Source organism: Leuresthes tenuis, unplaced genomic scaffold (assembly GCF_036924035.1).
Source record: "Leuresthes tenuis unplaced genomic scaffold, fLeuTen1.0.hap1 SCAF_19, whole genome shotgun sequence".
Classification (NCBI taxonomy): Eukaryota; Metazoa; Chordata; class Actinopteri; order Atheriniformes; family Atherinopsidae; genus Leuresthes; species Leuresthes tenuis.
In genome coordinates this window covers 16991760-17010406 of record NW_027325373.1, presented here as the reverse complement: position 1 = coordinate 17010406, position 18647 = coordinate 16991760, and the positions used below count along the sequence as shown (strand labels likewise).

The following is an 18647-nucleotide window of genomic DNA, read 5'->3' as shown; positions in this document are numbered from 1 at the left end:
GCTAAAGCTCTGCTGATGTTAGGAAAAAAAGGCTGGCAGGATGTGGGAACTATGGATGGCTGTATCTCAGATTAAAGAGGCTTTGACTGTAGAGTCAATATGTGTTAGAGGTGGTTAAAAAAATCCCTCATGTTGTAGAAAGTGGAGCTGTTGGATGCTCAGTTATATTAACAGATGCAGACTGTTATGAATAGCCTTATTAGTGCACGTTTAGTGCATGGTTCAGATCTCATCTTTACATATCCTGCATCTGGTATTCTTTTTGTTGTAGTACTTTTTGTAACTTTAGCTCTTCTGATGAAGAAAAATAAGAAAAAAACATAGGATCTCATTCTCATCCTTAGAGACTAGTTCCTTATGGTAAAGTATCAAAACCTTGTGATAAAGGTCAGCTGGATGCACCATTTCTGGCTATGACCTCACCGACAAAGAGGGTGGATTCCTCATAAATAAAACATGATCAAGGCGACCACATAAAGTGGCTCAGTCATTTCTGAAAAGACAATTAAAGAGCAATTCTCTGTTTTGGATTTGCTTTTCATACTCAGGGATTTGATCTGCCACGTTTCACTTCCTTCTCTGCTTGCAGCTCATTATTATTTTTATTCTCTGCTGTCTGAGTCATTGGACGATTTGGGAGATATTTTTGTCTGTATATCTCAGAATTCTCTCCTGAACTCATGTTCCAACCTCTCACTGTCTAGCCTGAAATGACTCGAAAGAAACACATTCGCATTCTGTCTGACTTCACCAAGTTTCAACCATTAAAGATTTTATCACTGTGGCTACATCGTGCATATGCCATCTGTTTTCAAAGCAACAGCATTACATTTTCACTATGATTGATAATATTGGCTACATCAGATGTTAGAGCAGCAGGTAAGTGGTGAGTATGACCTGCCATTTTTTTTATTTTTAGCATTTTTTAAATTTATACTATTTTCAAATTAAATTGCCAGAATCCTGGAAATACCTCTAACATTTATTTTGTCAGGACCAGCTGGCTTTTGTTTAGTAACTGTTTTTATAGAGGCAATCCATGTCTCCCCGTGCACAAAGCCTGCGTGACGTATATTTTGTATATTCAGCTGCTTCTATTGAAAAGCCTAAGAACAAACACGATGTATCAAGTTGAGAAAAATTCCTTAAGACCTCTCTTATTTTCCTGTATATGGCCCGACCACCAGTTTTGTTTCCAGTCAGTAAACTCTACCGCGTTTACTGCTAGAACGCTGTAGCCCATACCATCACCTTCTGACAACATACAGCTTAGTTTGAATCACTCCAAACTAGTTCAAGAGAGCATGCCAGATGCATGTTTTGTATTTACAACATTTAGCTATATGTTCTACCTTCCGTCATTTTTCTGTGCACAGAACAGGGTGCACAGGGTTTTTATAAGACTAGATACTTTCTAATGCATTGCACATCTTTTGTACTGGGTTTCATCCAAATCAGACTATGCATTGCATAACATTTTCTATGGGGAAAAAAATAAATGGGACTTTTATTTTCAGAGCCAGAGGCATCGAATGTGGCTCCTTCCACTTCCCATCTGGATTGCATATGCATAAATGTGCAACACAACAAAGAGGTTTAAAAATGGAGACTAAGAGGAAGGGATAAACAGGAGCAGGGATTTTCATGATTCCTTTTCGTGAGCTTCTTGCCTTTCAGTGTCTTTTAATCAAAGAATTATGTTGAATCTTCGCCTTCTTTCTTTCTTTATTATTTATCATTTTTTTTTATTCTGACTCTACGATTTCTCTTTTCTTCCATTCTGAATCCTCAACTTAATCATTTCTTAATTATTTCATCTCTCCGACTGTGCACCTGCCTCTCTTTCTCCCCCTTCCATTGCCTCCTCGCCCTCTTCCACTTCATCTCCTGCTCCTTCTTCTCTTTATTCTCTGCCTTCCTGAAAGATCGTAAGTGTGCATGAACAGGGCCATGATGGTATCAATTATCTGTCACAAAAGTACTGACTTGATATCTCACCACACTACTACTCCCATTGGAAACCAAAGACTGCATGAGTACGTTGTCAACTTGATTGTGTTTGTGAAAGGTTCAACTTGTGCCCCAAAATGCAGGCTGTTTAAGTGTGTGTGTAAGAGAGAGTGCTCAACCTATAAAGCTGGAAAGCTTATGCTCTTTTCTCAGGAGGTAATACATCGTGGAGACGGCTATTAGTCTTTTATCATTTGGCTTTTTGTTGTCAGTACACATCGTTCTTTGCCTCTCTTCTATGATGGGCTCATCCCTCATTCTATTCTTTACCCTTAATTCAGGGCCCCTATTCTTCCACCCCTTCTCGACACCATTGATCCCCAGCAGTGGGAAGGTGTTTTATCAGTTGTTTGTAAATGTGTAGAAGCTTAACAGGCTCCCCCTTCTCCCTTATTGCCTCTCGTCTACCACCCCAACCCAGGGGGACACGTTGGAGTGCAGCTTTCCGCTCTTTCCAACTCTTCTGTTGCATGATTTACAAGCAGTGGCTGTGTGATGTGTATGTGTGCATAGACACCCACACAGAGACTCCCCAGTGCACTTAATCTCTCTTTCGTCCTGACATTTTTCATTCTTTCACCCCAAAACAGCAGAAAGCCTATTCACACACCACGGCACAAACACTTGCCGCGTTTGATACTGAGTGTTTTGAGCCACACATACACCAGGGAGGCAGCACGGTGCTTTGTATGAATGCTGCAATGGCTTCACCTCCATTATGCTGTGATTGGACAGTTAATGTTGCAGGAGAATGGACAAAGATGGAGCCCGACAGCTTCGACATTTACTTTCCATTTTCTGCACATACACACATACACAGAGCTTAATAGCAAAGCTCCTTCACCCACCCATTAACACAGGCAAACAGACACATACCACCAAACCACAAAATATATTTGTTTTCAAGCCTATTAATATGCATCCGACAGGGGAGAGCACAGCATTTTCTGGAGCCTCTCCTAAGACACAGCTAATTATTGCACAGGAAGCTCTCTGTCGTTTATCAGAGTGTTACACCTGCAGTAAACATGCTTGGCTCTCTATCTGCTGGATTTTATTTTCTCATTATGAACAGTATTCCTCAGGGAGTAAAAGCAGATAGTCTTTCACTTGTGTGCACATCACAGCTGGGAAAAGTCAATGTTATATGGAAGGAATATCTTACAATAGTGATATTATTCACATTTTGCTTCATTATGCTCTTGCCTTGTATCACTGATTTGAGCAACGTGTTGTTTGAGCATTCCTTTGAAAGCCTGTTTGTGTTGTCGTATGGTTCTCCAAAACATTTGTTTTTGTCTGAAATATAGCAATGAATTATATTTGCAGGTTTTGAACAGCTTTTTGTAGTACATCACCTCACCATTTGGTTGTAATAACGTTCTCCTCACCTTGACGTTTAAATCAAACTTTGGAAAACTGTATGACAACATTTTGACGTCTGCACAATCAGAGCGCTTATTTTGCAGGAGTTCTATTTTAACTCCTGAATAATGCAACTGTCTTGAATAAAATTGTTCTGGTCCAACACATAAACCTGTCAGCCTGTGTACAATACTCTTGGATTGTATTCTTACTCCAAAATGCAACCAGTTAGGAAGGTTATGTAAAGACTTTGGTGGTTTTAGCTCCCAAGTTGTTTAAGAAACATTCTGCTACAGCTTAACTAGTGAGCAAACATTCACCAAGTGTTAATTTCATGTTCCTCTAAATCTAACCTTAGGAGAGCTAACGTTGGTTAAATGTCCTGTGCTTGCTGATTTTTTATTATTATTATTTTTTTTAAAGGATTTTGACTCCTTAGGAAAATATCCTATAGGCTCAGCCACTGGGGAGCCTGAGCCAGTGTATTTCTAGTGCCAGTCCCAAACCCAGATAAATGGTGGGTGGTGTGTCACGAAGGGCATCCGGCGTAAAAACGTGCCAAATCAATGATTCAATGATGCGAGATCAAGAGGCCGAAAGAAGAAGAAGAAGGAAAATATCGTAGACATCCATGAACAACATGAAACATCGATACAAATTTACTGTTTCGACTCTAACTGAAGTTCCAGCCATGGACTGCTGTTTAAAGGGGAAAAAAACAGTAACAATGCTTTAAAATGTATTCTATGTTCATACGAATGGCAAACTTTAACGTGATATCAAGGATTTCCGCTTGCTGTATTTTACAATGTTAAGTGATAAGTGATTTTAAGTGATTTTACAATGATAAGATATGCATCTAGTAGGCAGAATTCTTCTATGTGTAGTTATACAACTGTGTATTTGGTTCAGTTAGTAACTACTGTAAGTAAAGATTGTTTTGAGTTGGCCATCTGTTACTTTGCAGAGTGAGGGAGAGTTAAGGAAAACCTATATCAGAAATTACTTCAGGCTTTTCATCTCTGTCTGACATTAGATGCATAGCTACCGTACTCATAGTTTTCCATATGACTCTTTCAGTCCCAACTTCAGTAAAGCTAAAGTTGCAATCATAACTTCAGGTCTTTTGCACTCATCCAGCTGCAAAAACTACATGTTGGTTTTATTTTGGTATGAATAATAAAATGAGAATGATTGTTATTAATGATGTTATTCAGGATGTAATGCTCTCACCTTTTAGTCCCACATACCCACAGGAATGTTTTGATTGCACTTTAAGCCTCTTTCTCTCTGTGACAAGTACTCTTATCATTCTTCCTGGTCATCGTACTGTCTGACACGATATAATGAGCTGCTGAAGAGGGGCACACCACCCACTCCATTCTCCAAGCTGATGAGCACTGCTTAGTTTTGCACAGGCTTTTTCAGTTACTCATCGTATTGTTCTATGTATCAGTTTAGATTTTTGCACTTTGCAGCGAAAAAGCTGTCCTAGTTTTGAGTTTTATTTTACAGTCCATTTCAGGCCATCTGGACGTATTACACTGTGTGCAGGGATCCACAACCAGGGAGAACTTTTTTTTTCTTTTAGACACAGTTGCAGAGTTGGCAAAGGGAGCACAATAGAGTCAAAAGGGTCAAAGAGCAAAGGGAAACAGGCGGGAGAAAGAGGAGCTGCATGTGAAGAAAGGATCTGTTGCCTGGCAACACAGCATCAATCACTGAGGTCGTGTTGAGGGTTTAAAGAGAAATATGGACATGAGGAAGAGTAGATCAGATGGGGTTTTGCAGATGGGCCAAAGGAAGACAGTAAAAAGCAATGCAAATAACTAACAAAACGATATGACAACATTTTATGATTACTCTCTCAATACTTTTTTTTCTTCTTTTATAATCAGACCATCAACATGCACATGCCTAAAAAAACAAACAACAACAAAAACAGTCATAAAAGTAGTAGGCAAGTATGATTAAAATCTTATCATTACTAAGACATTGTACCTCAATCAAACCCAGGAATACTTCAAAGAATGATTTGATCATTTGGTAAATAACCAAAGTAGCTTGCTTGATGTGCATATGCAGCATGAAAATTATAAGCTGGTTCAGTCCAAATGCAAACAAATCTGCTTACCAGCTGATTAACATGTTATGTTTTGTTTGCTCATTCTGTTTAAAACCAGGCACATCAAAGTGACAGGTTGTAGCTCTACAGAGATTGCAGGGACATATATTATGCCATGATTTGGTCATATAAAGATGTACAAAGTCTGCAAAGGACAGTCAAACTCTTATAATTTGTCTCAGAAAGATAACATGTTTGAACCAGTTTTCTAATCAAGACTACTGGGTCATTGCTGAAGCATGCAATGTGAGTTAAAGTGTGTTCCAGTCTGTCAATGGAAATGTTCAATTTTATGGTTATTTCACCTGAGAAAATATTCTGTCCCTCCAAGTAGACAGATGGCATCACTGAAATCAGTGCTAACAACGTGGCAGCCTGCCCTCAGTGATGTTTAGTCTTTAAAGTATTCCGTCATATTATTTTCTAAATTGTACTAAAAACAAAGTTCTGCTGAGTCCTGAATTGCACATATTAACATTTTTACCCAGTCACTGCTTTGGATGAAAATGAAAGGAATCACTGTAATTCATCCTGACTGTCTGAGCAAGACTTAATGGCAACCATAATTTTTAGTCTATAGTAGACCCTCTGAGCGACCACAGCAACTGCAAGGCTTAAATTAATGTTTGGTCTGACTCACAGAGTAACAAGGTTACAAATGAGGCAAGAAATCATCTAAATCTCACGTAACACTCAGTAAGAAAGTTAATAAGCTTTCAACTTCTCTGAAAACCCTTTTCTATACAGCATATGTCTCAACTAGGATACAAAGTGTTCTTGTCCTCTGCACTCTGTTGTTTCACTCAGTCTTCACACCACCATTACTTACTCCATTTCTCTCTTATAAAGTGCCCTTTCTAGTGCTTTAGTAGAGAGAGGTGAGTCAGCAAGAGACAGATAATTGGGGTGATAAGTTGAGGGTTTTTACAGCAAAGGAAGTTGGGACTCATTATGAGACGTGAGTAATTATTGATGATTAAAGAAGCTCTAATGTGCTCGTAATCTGTTCAAGGGAAGGGGCACTTCTCATGTCTGCAGCAGGACACATGCTGTGATCACATGGAAGCGATGTGTCTGCCATGGTTCCTCTTTTATCTATGAGTGTTGCCAGCTTTGATGTATTTATGACCAGCTTCTTATTGTCTCTCACAAGCTGTGGTTGATCAGATGTCTAATTTTAACCATGTCTCCCTCTCAGCTGATTTCCAGTGATGCAGATGGGGCCATTCAGAGGGCAGGACGCTTCAGGGTGGAAAATGGCTCATCAGATGAGGTATATCCAATCTAATTCTCTTTTGTGTACAAATACCCCCCACCTACTATTTAATTTTTGTAACAAGCAGTCAGGAGTTATTTAATTATCAGATGCAGAGGGAAACTTTTTCTTTTTTAACTCAAGCTAGATATAGAAGTAGAATGATGATAGGCAGACAGCTATGACAGCTACATTACCATGAAATTCTACAAATTTACAGTACCTTAAGGTTATTTTTGACATTTAGGGATATTTGCGTTCTCTCTAAAAAAAGTAGATGAGAGAGCTGATACCACTGTCATATTTGTGGGATAAATGTGAAATTACCAAGCCTGCTGTGGATGTTTCAGTCTTTCTACGCTGACTGCATTTTCTTGTTTAAATGAGGCATAGTTTAAATTTTTATTCAGTTTGAGAAAAAAAAAAGAGAAAGCATACAAAAATATTAAACAAAATAACCATACTAAATAAACATGCAAAATATGCAAAAATATAAAAAATTAAATAAAAACAGAGGTGCTAACAAATTATGTTCAGTTTGTTGCACATTGAGTAATAATTACACCTTGAGATCGATATTACACAATGCAAGAAAATGACATTTTCCTTGATGTTAAAAGTTCTTTCCATCAACTGATGGTTCTTTAAAACATTTAGCCTCCATAGTTTCTATTGACTATCTCATGCTATCAGGATACAACTTTGATAGTAATAAACAATCAGACTGTGTAGCTGTCTGCATCTGTTTCTGATATCTTGCCCCGTATTGTAATATGTGCTGATGCCTTTTGCAGCTTTTTTTCCACTGAGAAAACTGTTGTGGCTCAAACTGTGACCATCATGATGGCATTGTGGTATGTGTCTCTGTGTGTGCATGTGACAAACAGACTTCCGACTACACTCCAGGAATCTGGAGGAGAACGGACGTCCATCTGGAGAATCCAGAGTACCACACCAGATGGTTCTTTAAATACTTCTTGGGAAAAGGTCAGTGCTTCTCAGCTGTACTCTGTTGAAAAAACATACACTTACACACAGAGATAATGTAAAATAGATAGGAGGTCAGAGTGAGACAGGGACCATGAGCTAGTTTTCAGAGACAGGTGAAATAAGACATCCTCTGAACATCTTCCCTGGTCCACTGGATGATTCTTATCTCATAAAGTCAGCCTTGTCTCACAGCTGCACTGCTCTTCATTTAAAACCAAAACCTGTTGACATTTGGCTATATTCCAATGGGGTGCCCCAGCTACACTTTAATCACATACATCACCCAGGGAGGAGGTCCATGGAGAACATACTGTACTGTCTTACTAGATTCATAGAGCTTGCCTCCACAACAAAACGCAGCTTAGACCTAAGTGTTGTCTGTACATCCTGTAGAGTGCATGAAGCTAGAAAAAAAGAAGAAATACATATGAATTAGTCAGTTGTTGCTTCACCTTTCTGACCCTCATCATTTCAACATCCTCATTAACCACCTGCCTGTTCTCAGACTCACAGCGTAGGCGCCGATGCAAGTTGCACAAACAAAAGATCACAGTCTGGGTTTCTTTACCGTGACTTAAGTCTGGAAGAATGCAAGCAGCTGAAAGATTGAGATAAAGTGCAGAACCTTGGAAAAAGAAGAAATCCCTTTCACCCCTACCTAATAATGCAATGGAACGGGCAGTTTAAAATGAGCCATGTCTCTCGAAAGTTGGCTCGACCTGTTTGGACCGCAGCTGAACCATCTGTGTCTCACAGCCTGAGCAGAGCTGACTGGATCGCACAACACATGATGCACTGGAGGCCACTTCCTGTGTGCTAAAGCACCTCCAATAACACAATATCTTGAATTTCTACATGATCTGATGCAGAAATAAAGAACAGTTCGTCCTTGTTTGCTTCCCTTTTTTCAGGCATTAAATCATACAATTATTCCAGATAGTAGGCTGGTTACCTAAAGCATTTAAAACCAGGCTAATGAATATGAAGAAAAAGAAAGCTTCAGTCAAGAACAAAAAAATGAGACCAAAGAGATCCTGTATCCAACTGTATTTAAAGGTTTGCTTGTTTCTGAATATGTTACCCTGTCAACTGTGTGGAATCTAGAAGATATGAATGAAAGGACAATGAATAATGAAAGAAAAGGGTAATGAAGGAGGACAAAAACTGTAAAGAAAGTCAGGGAAGTTAGCACAGACATGAAAGGGAATGCTGGATAAAAAGAAATGTTAATAGTAATATTTTGATTCTGGCATCCACACGTTAAATAACTCGTGTGCATGTTTTATATTTTCTGTACATTATCTCTGTTTCCCTCAGTCCACCAGAACTATGTGGGTACAGATGCAGAGAAGAACCCTTTCTACCTGTCAGTCGTCCTCTCAGACCAGAACAACCAGCGGGTCCCTCAGTACAGAGCCATTCTCTGGAGGAAGACGGTGAGTTCACCATCTGTGTATCTCACAAGTGGGGTGGATGATTGTGTAAGGCACAATTAAAAGAAGATTGCTGAAACTTTTATCAAACTAAAGGAAAAATGTATCCTGAAAATGATGGTTTTCTCTTTGAACATATAGTTTGGAGGGGGTGTTTTTATTTAAATGTGAAAAAGAAGAAAATGCTCTCCTGAGGGACCAGGCTACTCCAAATTTTGAGTCACGGTGCACATATATGTGTGCGAGATGCTTGTTCATTAATGTGTGTTTGCTGTTTACTGATTCAGTTACAGTACCAAGATAGCGCGGATCTAATTTTGGCCTCCAGCATCGTCTGGAACCTGATTAAGGCGGTGCACCTTCACTGCCTGATCACATTCATTTGTTGTGTTTCTGTCAGTCTGTAACTGGTCCGGGATATTTGTGTTTTTGTTGTTGTACAACAGAGCTACTTTGTATTTACTAAAAAGCTAAATGAAGAAAAGATGTGCATTGCATGATCGTCCATTTGCATTGAAAAGGAATTATATGCAGCATAAAAGCTTTTTTTTTTTTTAAACAAGTTCTCGATTAAATGGTGCATGACACTCTGCAATGAGTTTTTAATCCTGGAACTGTGTTGTTGTCTCTTTTGGCTCAGGGCACTTTGAAGATCAGCCTCCCCTACAGCCCGACCAAAACACTATCAGTCAAGTCCATCCTCAGGTGAGAAGTGCATACTAAAGCTTTGGAGAGACAGTTCTTACTTTTTACAATAAAAAGTAGCCGCTGCTGCTTGGACGTACAGTGTTTCAAGATGCGACTCAAACCCAGAACGAGGCACATGTGGTGATGGTAGCAACATACTCACATGTTTACTGCCATGTGATGTAGATGCAGTCACACAATAATTGCAACCAAGGATGTTTATACGGTATATATATATGTATATATTCAAATAATATGCATGCATCAGCAGTACATTTTAACTGTACAATACATATTACAGTTTCTTTTAACTGCTTAAAGTTCTGTGCTTGCAAATGCATGAAAGAAATCCAGTGCAATCTTGTTTATAGTTAGAATAATGGAAAAGTATGTTCACTTTGACTTTTGGATGATTGAGCATCTCCTATGAACAGATTTAAGCTTCAGTGAAGCCTTTATCTCAAAGAAGAAGTTGTGATGACCTAAGTCAATTGACTTTGTTGGTCAAGTTAAAGGGGAACTTCGGTATTTTTAAACCTAGACCTTATTTCTGGCATGAAATACGTCTATCTACTTTTATTTACCTTCAGAAGATATTTAGATCACTCGAGATCCGCGTATATCCATATAACGGGAGAGAACGGGGGCATTGACAATACAGCCTCTAAATAAGGCATTATGCTGCTGCTGCACAGCTTATTTACTCTGTGCTCTGTGACAGTCGACTAACTTCACACGTAGCTTGCTACTGATAGTTTTGTGCAACATGGCAGGATATTTATCAGATTTTGACGACGTGGACGACAACTTTGAGTACGATGGACATCCTTATGAGCTGTGCTGCAGGGGCGCGCGTCGATGACGTCATCCCAGTAGACGAGTCTGTAGAAAGCCCTTCATAAGCCCCCCGATAGCCGCCAATAACAACAACATTGCAGCTATGAACTAACAGTGCAATAGTACGCGTTCGTTCATTCATTAATTCGTCTTAAAGTATTGGTGAAATAAAGACAGATAATGCCTTATTTAGAAGCTGCATCGTCTATGCCTCCGTTATATGGATCTCGAGTAATCTAAGTATCTTCCGAAGGACGTCGACTTTCACCAAACTGTTCTCGGTGAGTAGATGAACGTATTTTACGCCAGAAATAAAGTCTAGGTTTAAAAATACCAGAGTTCCCCTTTAAGGCTTCAAGTAAGAGTTTATCAGTTCATCTGCAGTTGATTGTTTCTGTTTGATTGTTTTATCAGTTTTGAACTGAAACTACTCCCATGTATGACCAACAAGCAACACATAGACAAGAATTTGATCTGTTTTAGCTTAAAAATGTACAAATTAAATCAACATCAATTGATAGTTTTAAATGCTCTACAGTTCCCATAAAGATCACCTTAAACATCAATCACATTAAACATCAAAAAGATGTATACACAAGTGTTATTTTCTGATTTTATTGAGAAAAGTGATACAACATTACATATCTTTGAGTGCCAAAAGTATTTGAACCTGTGGGTTTTACCCTGGTTGTATTCAGAATGTATTAGAATGTATTCAAAAATTTGTTTAGCTTTTATCTAAAAAAAAAAAATCCCATAAAACATTTTCAAACTGGTTGGAATCTTCCCAAGCTGGCAACAACTGTGTACTTTTATACTGCACTTTCAGTTAAAATGTCACATATATTGTCCAGTCATAAATTATATAGTGATTTATACCTTCGACATTATGTTTCCAGTGCCAGATGTCATGAGAGACCGGTAACAGGATTAAAGAAGATGCATGACACAAGAAATTGGAGATTATAAATTCCTCAGGCTGAGTAGCATCACTGCTCAAACTCTGAATGAGTACAAATTGTACGAGCCGTATGAGAAATCCCCTGTATCAAGTCTCATTTTTCTGTATTCAGCTTCAGGCCATTTGTCTTCCATCGGTCCTAAACGCCCTTTTCTCTTTTTTTCTCTGCTGCTTCCATTACTCTTTTTCCTGCTCCTCTTACAGTGCAATGAACATGGACAGGTTTGAGAAAGGCCCCAGGGAGATCCTCAACCCAGAGATTCAGAAGGTGAGAGGGACACTAGAGCTCTTATTAAAATATAGTATTGTTCCATTTTCTGCCAAGCCTGATCAGCAGCATATTTATGTTGTCCTCAGGCTGTGTTATCTTTAGCTGGAGTGCTGGTCAGTGTGAATGATAATTTATTTGTCCTCTTTCCCCAGGATCTGCTGGTGTTGGAAGAACAGGAGGTATGAAAGGATAAAGTGCCATTTGAATTGTTTGTTAGTTGTCATTAGTCAAAGTTTTGTTCTAAATTACCATTTGTTTATTTTATTATTTCATTTTCCATTCTTACTTTTGTTTGATGTGAAATTGTACTACATTATAAATGCACTTTTAAATCATTTTGTGTATCTTTTGTGTCATATTGTATTTCTATTTCTGTACAAAACATATATTTGCTATTCACTACTTCCTCATTTTAACCCAATTATGATTTTATAGGGCTCTGTCAACTTTAAATTTGGTGTACTGTATGCCAAAGACGGACAGCTCACAGATGACGAGATGTTTAGCAATGGTAAAGCCCTTTACTCTTACTTTTGTCTCTTCAGACTCAGTGTTTTCCTGCAGCTTGTAAAGGACTCTGACCTTTTGAGAAAGAAATGATTTGCACAGAGATTAAACATTTAATCTTTAATTGGTTTATTACACCCAGCAAGCAAAGTTTGCAGACAAACCCATTGATGTTACTTACACCTCTTTTCCCACCAAATTAGCATGTGTTTCTGTTGGTGGTACCTGGTGAACCTGCCCCCATTTACATTTGTTCTGCATAGAAAACTCAACGGTTCCACAAATCATAGCAGGACCTGTTCAGTGTTGGTGGGGAATGGCCTATGTGAGCTTTCAGGTGAATCTTATTAGCAGTAGACTGAGCGCGGCCAGTTGCTTCCACCATTTCTAATCTCTTCACTTAGCCATGCCAGGCTAAGTGAAACTAAGCTAAGATAATCAGCTTCAGCTATGTTTAACAATCATAGGATGTTAATATTTTCTTCTAACTCTCAACAACAAAGACTTTTTCGCTTCAAAATCTGGAACAATTTCTTCAATGAAACAGTATGTTCTATTCACCAGATAACTGAAAATTCTATGTTTGCTGCAGAGATGGGAAGCGAGAACTTTGAGAAGTTTCTCAGTCTGCTGGGTGACATCATTACATTGCAGGGATGGGCAGGTTACCGTGGAGGGCTGGACACCAAGAGTAAGAATTCCCAGATCCACTCAGTCGCATCAAATCACCATGACTTTAGGGTGAAGATCAGTTTTGCTGATATTTCCTCATCAAGTTGTTCTGTTTCTCTTTTGTGTCTGCAGATGACACTACAGGAATGAAATCCATCTACACAGTGTATCAAGGCCATGAGCTCATGTTCCACGTGTCCACAATGTTACCCTATTCTAAAGAGAACAAACAGCAGGTGTGTGTTTGTGGAATTTTTGTCTCTTACAGACATATCAAAGGCGACACATTCTAGGTTATGGCCCCTGACGTTTCCTGTTCCACCTCAGTGTAGATGATATTAATGGCTTTTAGTTTTCAAAGGTTTTCATTGTAATGATTTATGATGACCTTCTTTGTTTTCCTTTTCACCTTCTTTTTCTGCACTCTTAACAAGCTTAGCTTCTCCCTATGTTGGAGTAAAATTGTGTTTTTAGTGAAGATGAGCAGCTTCAGATCTATATTCCACAGAGATTTTCATCTCTGTCATTTAGCAAAGAAAAGATACCTCTTAAACAGTGCACTGACAGCAAGCCAAGATAATAGCGGCCACTGAACACAATCACTTTAGGAAGAAAGAGAGAGGAAAAAGAACATTATGGCTCTTTTCTGTAATGCCAATATTAGTGAGCATGATGTGAAAGGGTTGGTGCTTCGCCGTTTTGACAGATAATTGGATTTCCTCTAAAGAACAGACACTCTGGAGGTCAATAATCAGGCACAGTCTGTGTTTGTGCTACATATGGCTGCTGGGGCGATGCATGATTCTCCTCCACCTGAGTGACAAGAGTTGCAGTGACACTGAATGTGGCACATGAGTCTTTTGCCTGTCTTAGTGTATGATGATGTGCATAAACATTCAGATTAATCCTTTATGGAGTGTTGTGCTTGAGAAAGCATGATGTACTGATAAACAGTTACTAAAAAACCTTTTAGGACCATGATGAAAGGGTTCATTTTGGACAATAAAATAGCATTTGGACAAACCCAGCATTTCTGGTTTGACTGTAGCTCTAGGGGAAAAAAAGTTTAATGTCCATAATAGAAGAGGTCATTTTGTGTTTTCATTAAATTACAACAGCAAAATTTAGTCAATCAGTTAAAAGGAAATTAATAAGCAAATATTCAGATAATCGATTCAACAGAGGTGTCATATTTTTCAGCGTTGTCAACTTTTTTTTTTGCTGTTTACTATAGTTTTAGGCCTATTTTTGGTTAGCCTGTGTCTGAGTTTGGCCACCATTTGTCTTATACGATTTATTTTTGCATCTTTTCACAATCGTTTCATTTATTTCATTTTATATTTCTTGTAGTAACTTTCCAGAAATTTTGCATATCTTGATGACTATTATGTGTATACATTTTTTATCGTAATGTATTTAAAAATGTTTTGGTTTTTTTTTATTCTTTTTGGTCATTTTGTAGTAGGCATGGTATGTTTCATTAAGGTATTAATGAGATAAGAGATCAATAAGATTAATAAAACATAAGATTATTTTGTGTTTCATTTTAGTCTTTTAACATGTAAATGTTGTCATTTTTTTCTGTGTTGTGTCCGTAAAGGCTCATGTGTTTTAGAAATAGTAACATCACAGAAAAGGAGCAGATGCATGCATGTGAACTGAAAACAATTTAAAGAAGGCTGTTCTTTAGATTAAGTGTGACATTCACTTTATTAGGGTATTGTTATCTTCAATTGCCATTTTCAGTAAGTGTATAAATACACTTTACAATCCTACAAAATAATCCTATCACTTCAGAACTCAGTTGCAAATCCTCACATTTTAAGCTTTTTTCTGCATCAAAATAATCAATGTATTCAGTTTTTATGTATTCAGTTGTGCACTTTCATCACGTGGCCTAAAAAGTCATTTGTTTCACAGATTAATGAAAACTTTGTTGTTGTTTTTTTTCTTGTGTCTCTGTGGTTTGTCCCCTGCGGCAGGTGGAGAGAAAAAGGCACATTGGAAATGACATTGTTACCATAGTATTCCAGGAAGGAGATGATGCATCGTCATCTTTCAAACCATCTATGATTCGATCGCACTTCACCCGTATCCTTTACGTGAACAATGACTGTCACAGAAATCAGTCGGTAGCCAGCGACACAAGCCATGTTCACTGGGGCTTCTGCTTATAAATAATCGAAATAATGAAATTGTATGTGCTGAAATATCGAGTCTCCTGTATAATTAGTGTTTCCTATACTTTCACTTCTAGATATTTTTGCTTTAGTTAGGTATAATAGCCAGAATGACAGTTACAGGTAAGTTTTGAGTTTCAATACCTGAGAAAATTTGGTTAAATTCCTGCCACTAAGTGTTTGATTTAAACAAATTAGAAGTTGAATTTACTTAATCCACCCCTCATTAGTTGCAGGTGGAAGAAAGATGTTACATATCTGCTCTCTGCCACAGGTTGAAGATTTTCTCAGAGGAGAGTGTTCCACTGTTTGGACCCCCTCTCCCATCTCCGCCTGTTTTTACTGATCACCAAGAATTCAGGGACTTTTTACTAGTCAAATGTACGAAAACATGCAAGAAAAATTCACCAGATCTGCTGAGAAGTTTGCATCATGTGTGTTTTTCTTACTCTGATCTTGATTCATGTCCTTCAGTAATCAATGGAGAGAAAGCCACTCTGGAGACGCCAACGTTTGCCCAGAAGCGTCAGCGGACTCTTGACATGTTGATCCGCTCGCTCTACCAGGACCTCATGCCTGACCTGCACAAGGTACCACAACATTTCTGACCTCCACTGCTGTACAGAGGCATGGATGGCTGTGATTTCTGCCGGTCCTAGTCGTCCCCTCCTGACTCTTTCCTGTCACTCTAGACACGAGCAGCAACTGTAGCCGTTGTGCTGTATTTTACTGCAGCTCTCAGTCTGCCTCTGCATAGTGCACCACACCAACAGGATACCACTGCAATGCTGACTTTCTCAGCAGGGCTCCTATTTCTAACATCACTTGTTCTCATTGCTCTCGTTTTCTCCCATTTTCTTCTTTTCCTGTTGCTCCTAACACAACTAAGTTCAAGCTATGTGTCACTGCTGCTCCTCTCATCCCCTTCCAGGGTCAGTCTCTAAGACCCCTTTTTTTTTGCTTTCTCTTTCCCTGTGTGTGTGTGTGTGTCACATTTTGTGTGTTCCACGTTTAGGTTCCTTTTTCTCCTCAGAACATGTTAAACCGACGGTCCTTCAGCGACGTGCTGCCTGAGTCTCCAAAGTCGGCACGCAAGAAAGAGGAGGCACGGCAGGCCGAATTTGTCAGGATAGGACAGGTAAACACACCCACAAACACAAAAACACCATCGACAAGAAGGACAGCCAGAAACGCTTATATGCACACACATGCATCAAACACATTGAAGAGACACCTTGACAAAGGTGTCAACACAAACATATTAGATCCTCTTGGAAACCTCTTGCACAGACATGAACAATTTTTTTCTCTGGTTCTATAACTGGATATCAGCGGTCTCTTTAATGCATGATGTGTTTCATCGCTGTGGTTAATCACTATTAAACACTCAACTCTGAAGTTCAGACAGAGTTGTCAGATTTACCATCAGCAACAGATGGGAAGGATTCCAGTGTGTGTACATGGACTGGCAGAGTTTGAGCCTTAAACATAAAGATAATGACAATCAAAGAGGTACAATTTTCTTTCTCAAGATTTTTGCTAGAATGAAATCAAAACGATATTTCACTAGAGTTGTAGTATTTGTGAAGCTTTTCTCTGAAGTACAGTTTGTACTAAGTAAACATGCACAGGTCCATTTTTGTACATAAATTGTTGCAAACACCTACTTAAGATATGATAGGGTGGTAGAGACGTTAGTTACATGTTTTTATGATTAAATAAAAAATTTACTCACAGTCCAAATAGTCATGTTGTGCATCTGTTGTAGAGAACTCTTAACTTCTGAGCTGCAATCAGTGGTTTAATTTATGGAGAGGCAATTCAGTTCCTGTTATTGCTTGGGATCAGTATATTTTTCTATGAGTCATGAACTTATCTACAAACAACATTGCAGTTCTCGGCTGCAGAGCAATTTTAGGTTCTGTAAATTGTTGCTCATTTAAAAAAAAATCCTATAAGTTAGCTGGTATTTCCCAGTAAATTACCAGTATGTTTCTAGGTAACTATTCAATATCGTGCATTAGGGAAATGTAGACTATATTGAGTATCTGCTCCTCTGTTTTAGCTTTTAAGAGGAACATTTATGAGTTTGTTAGATGAATAAAATGGATGATAAACTTCTGTCTACATTCATTTGAAAGCTATTTGACAGATAGCTGATTGAACTAAACCCCTCACGTTTAGTTCACATACTGTCCACGGTTTTGAATTGAGGCAACCTTTTTCAGGATGGCTGGGATATGGATATGGGATTTTCTGACCTGCTGTGACACCTGATTTGTACCATTACCAGTTGTGTCTTTGAATAAAGGCTGGCAGTTTACAGGACAATGAATCATAAACTTTCCTCACAAGCCAAAAAGAAAATATGATCACGTCTGTGCATGTGAAGGCCTAAATATCACGGATGCATTTTCTCACTGGTATTACTTTTTGAACGAAAAATGAAAATTGTATTTGTGTTCAAAAGTCATTTTTGAGATCCACATTGTCGTCATCTTTCACTGGGCACCTGTTGCTTTCCAATTCGATAGCTTTTGAAATTCAAGCAGTTCTTTCTTCCAGCTTCATTACCAGACTAACTGACCTCATACAGGCTAGAGTAGAGCCTCTGAGCAAAGCTGCCATGTCCAATCTTTTAGTCTATGTTGTGAGTTTCTATTAGAATTTAATAACGATTGTTCAGTGCCACACTCTATGAAACAGAGAAAGAGGGTAAATTAGTCCAACTTGCACATTTTAAAATAGACTGTTAGAAAAACTCTTTATGCCTTAAAGTGATTCTGCCCCTTTCTTTTGTGTTATCTTCATTTTCTAACTTCATTTTCTATTTGTGTAGCTGTTACTGTCTTCTACCTCGTTCCTTTTGCTCTCTGCTCATAAACACAAAGCCGAGGTGTCGACATGTTGTGCTGTAAAACCTGAGAACAATGAAAAGCAGACATGCTCAGTCATTGATAATCCAGTTTGTCCTTAACTAAAATGGTTCATGTTCACTTATTGTGATACACACAAAACACAATGATTTTATGTTCTCCCAGATGTCTTATGGGTCTGAAAATGTTTTTATGGGTGTTTTCTTAATGATGACACACTACACTGCACTGCTAAGCCTTTGCACAGTTGGTTTGTATTGATTTAATTATCTCCAGATTGCCTGTTTATGCATATATGTAAAAGGTAATGGCTGCCTGTGAAGCTTGAACTGGTAATATTCAGCCTGATCGGATGGTTGCTACTTGAACATTCAAACAATTTGTTTTCCGTTTCTCTAAAGGTTGAAATGATTGACTGAAGCTAATCTGGCTTTGATCACTTTGTCACAGTTTTCAGCAACTAGAAATGTCTGAAAAA

The 18647-nt window shown here is 38.4% G+C and overlaps 1 protein-coding gene across 7 annotated transcripts in view; it reads left to right on the top strand.

Annotated features, from left to right (window-relative positions):
• The window catches only part of garnl3 (GTPase activating Rap/RanGAP domain like 3), a 73067-nt gene that overhangs the window by 36225 nt on the left and 18195 nt on the right, over window positions 1-18647 (top strand). For 5 of the 7 annotated variants that reach the window (XM_072371318.1, XM_072371317.1, XM_072371314.1 and 2 more), the window contains exons 3-16: window positions 6699-6773; window positions 7643-7742; window positions 9063-9181; window positions 9819-9883; window positions 11868-11931; window positions 12087-12113; window positions 12370-12445; window positions 13034-13132; window positions 13246-13349; window positions 15096-15204; window positions 15371-15416; window positions 15568-15674; window positions 15768-15883; window positions 16309-16431. In XM_072371318.1, coding sequence (XP_072227419.1) covers window positions 6699-6773; window positions 7643-7742; window positions 9063-9181; window positions 9819-9883; window positions 11868-11931; window positions 12087-12113; window positions 12370-12445; window positions 13034-13132; window positions 13246-13349; window positions 15096-15204; window positions 15371-15416; window positions 15568-15674; window positions 15768-15883; window positions 16309-16431 — 1230 coding nt within the window. The remainder of the gene's footprint in view (window positions 1-6698; window positions 6774-7642; window positions 7743-9062; window positions 9182-9818; window positions 9884-11867; window positions 11932-12086; window positions 12114-12369; window positions 12446-13033; window positions 13133-13245; window positions 13350-15095; window positions 15205-15370; window positions 15417-15567; window positions 15675-15767; window positions 15884-16308; window positions 16432-18647) is intronic. The other 2 variants (XM_072371319.1, XM_072371315.1) reach the window with 1 other exon arrangement.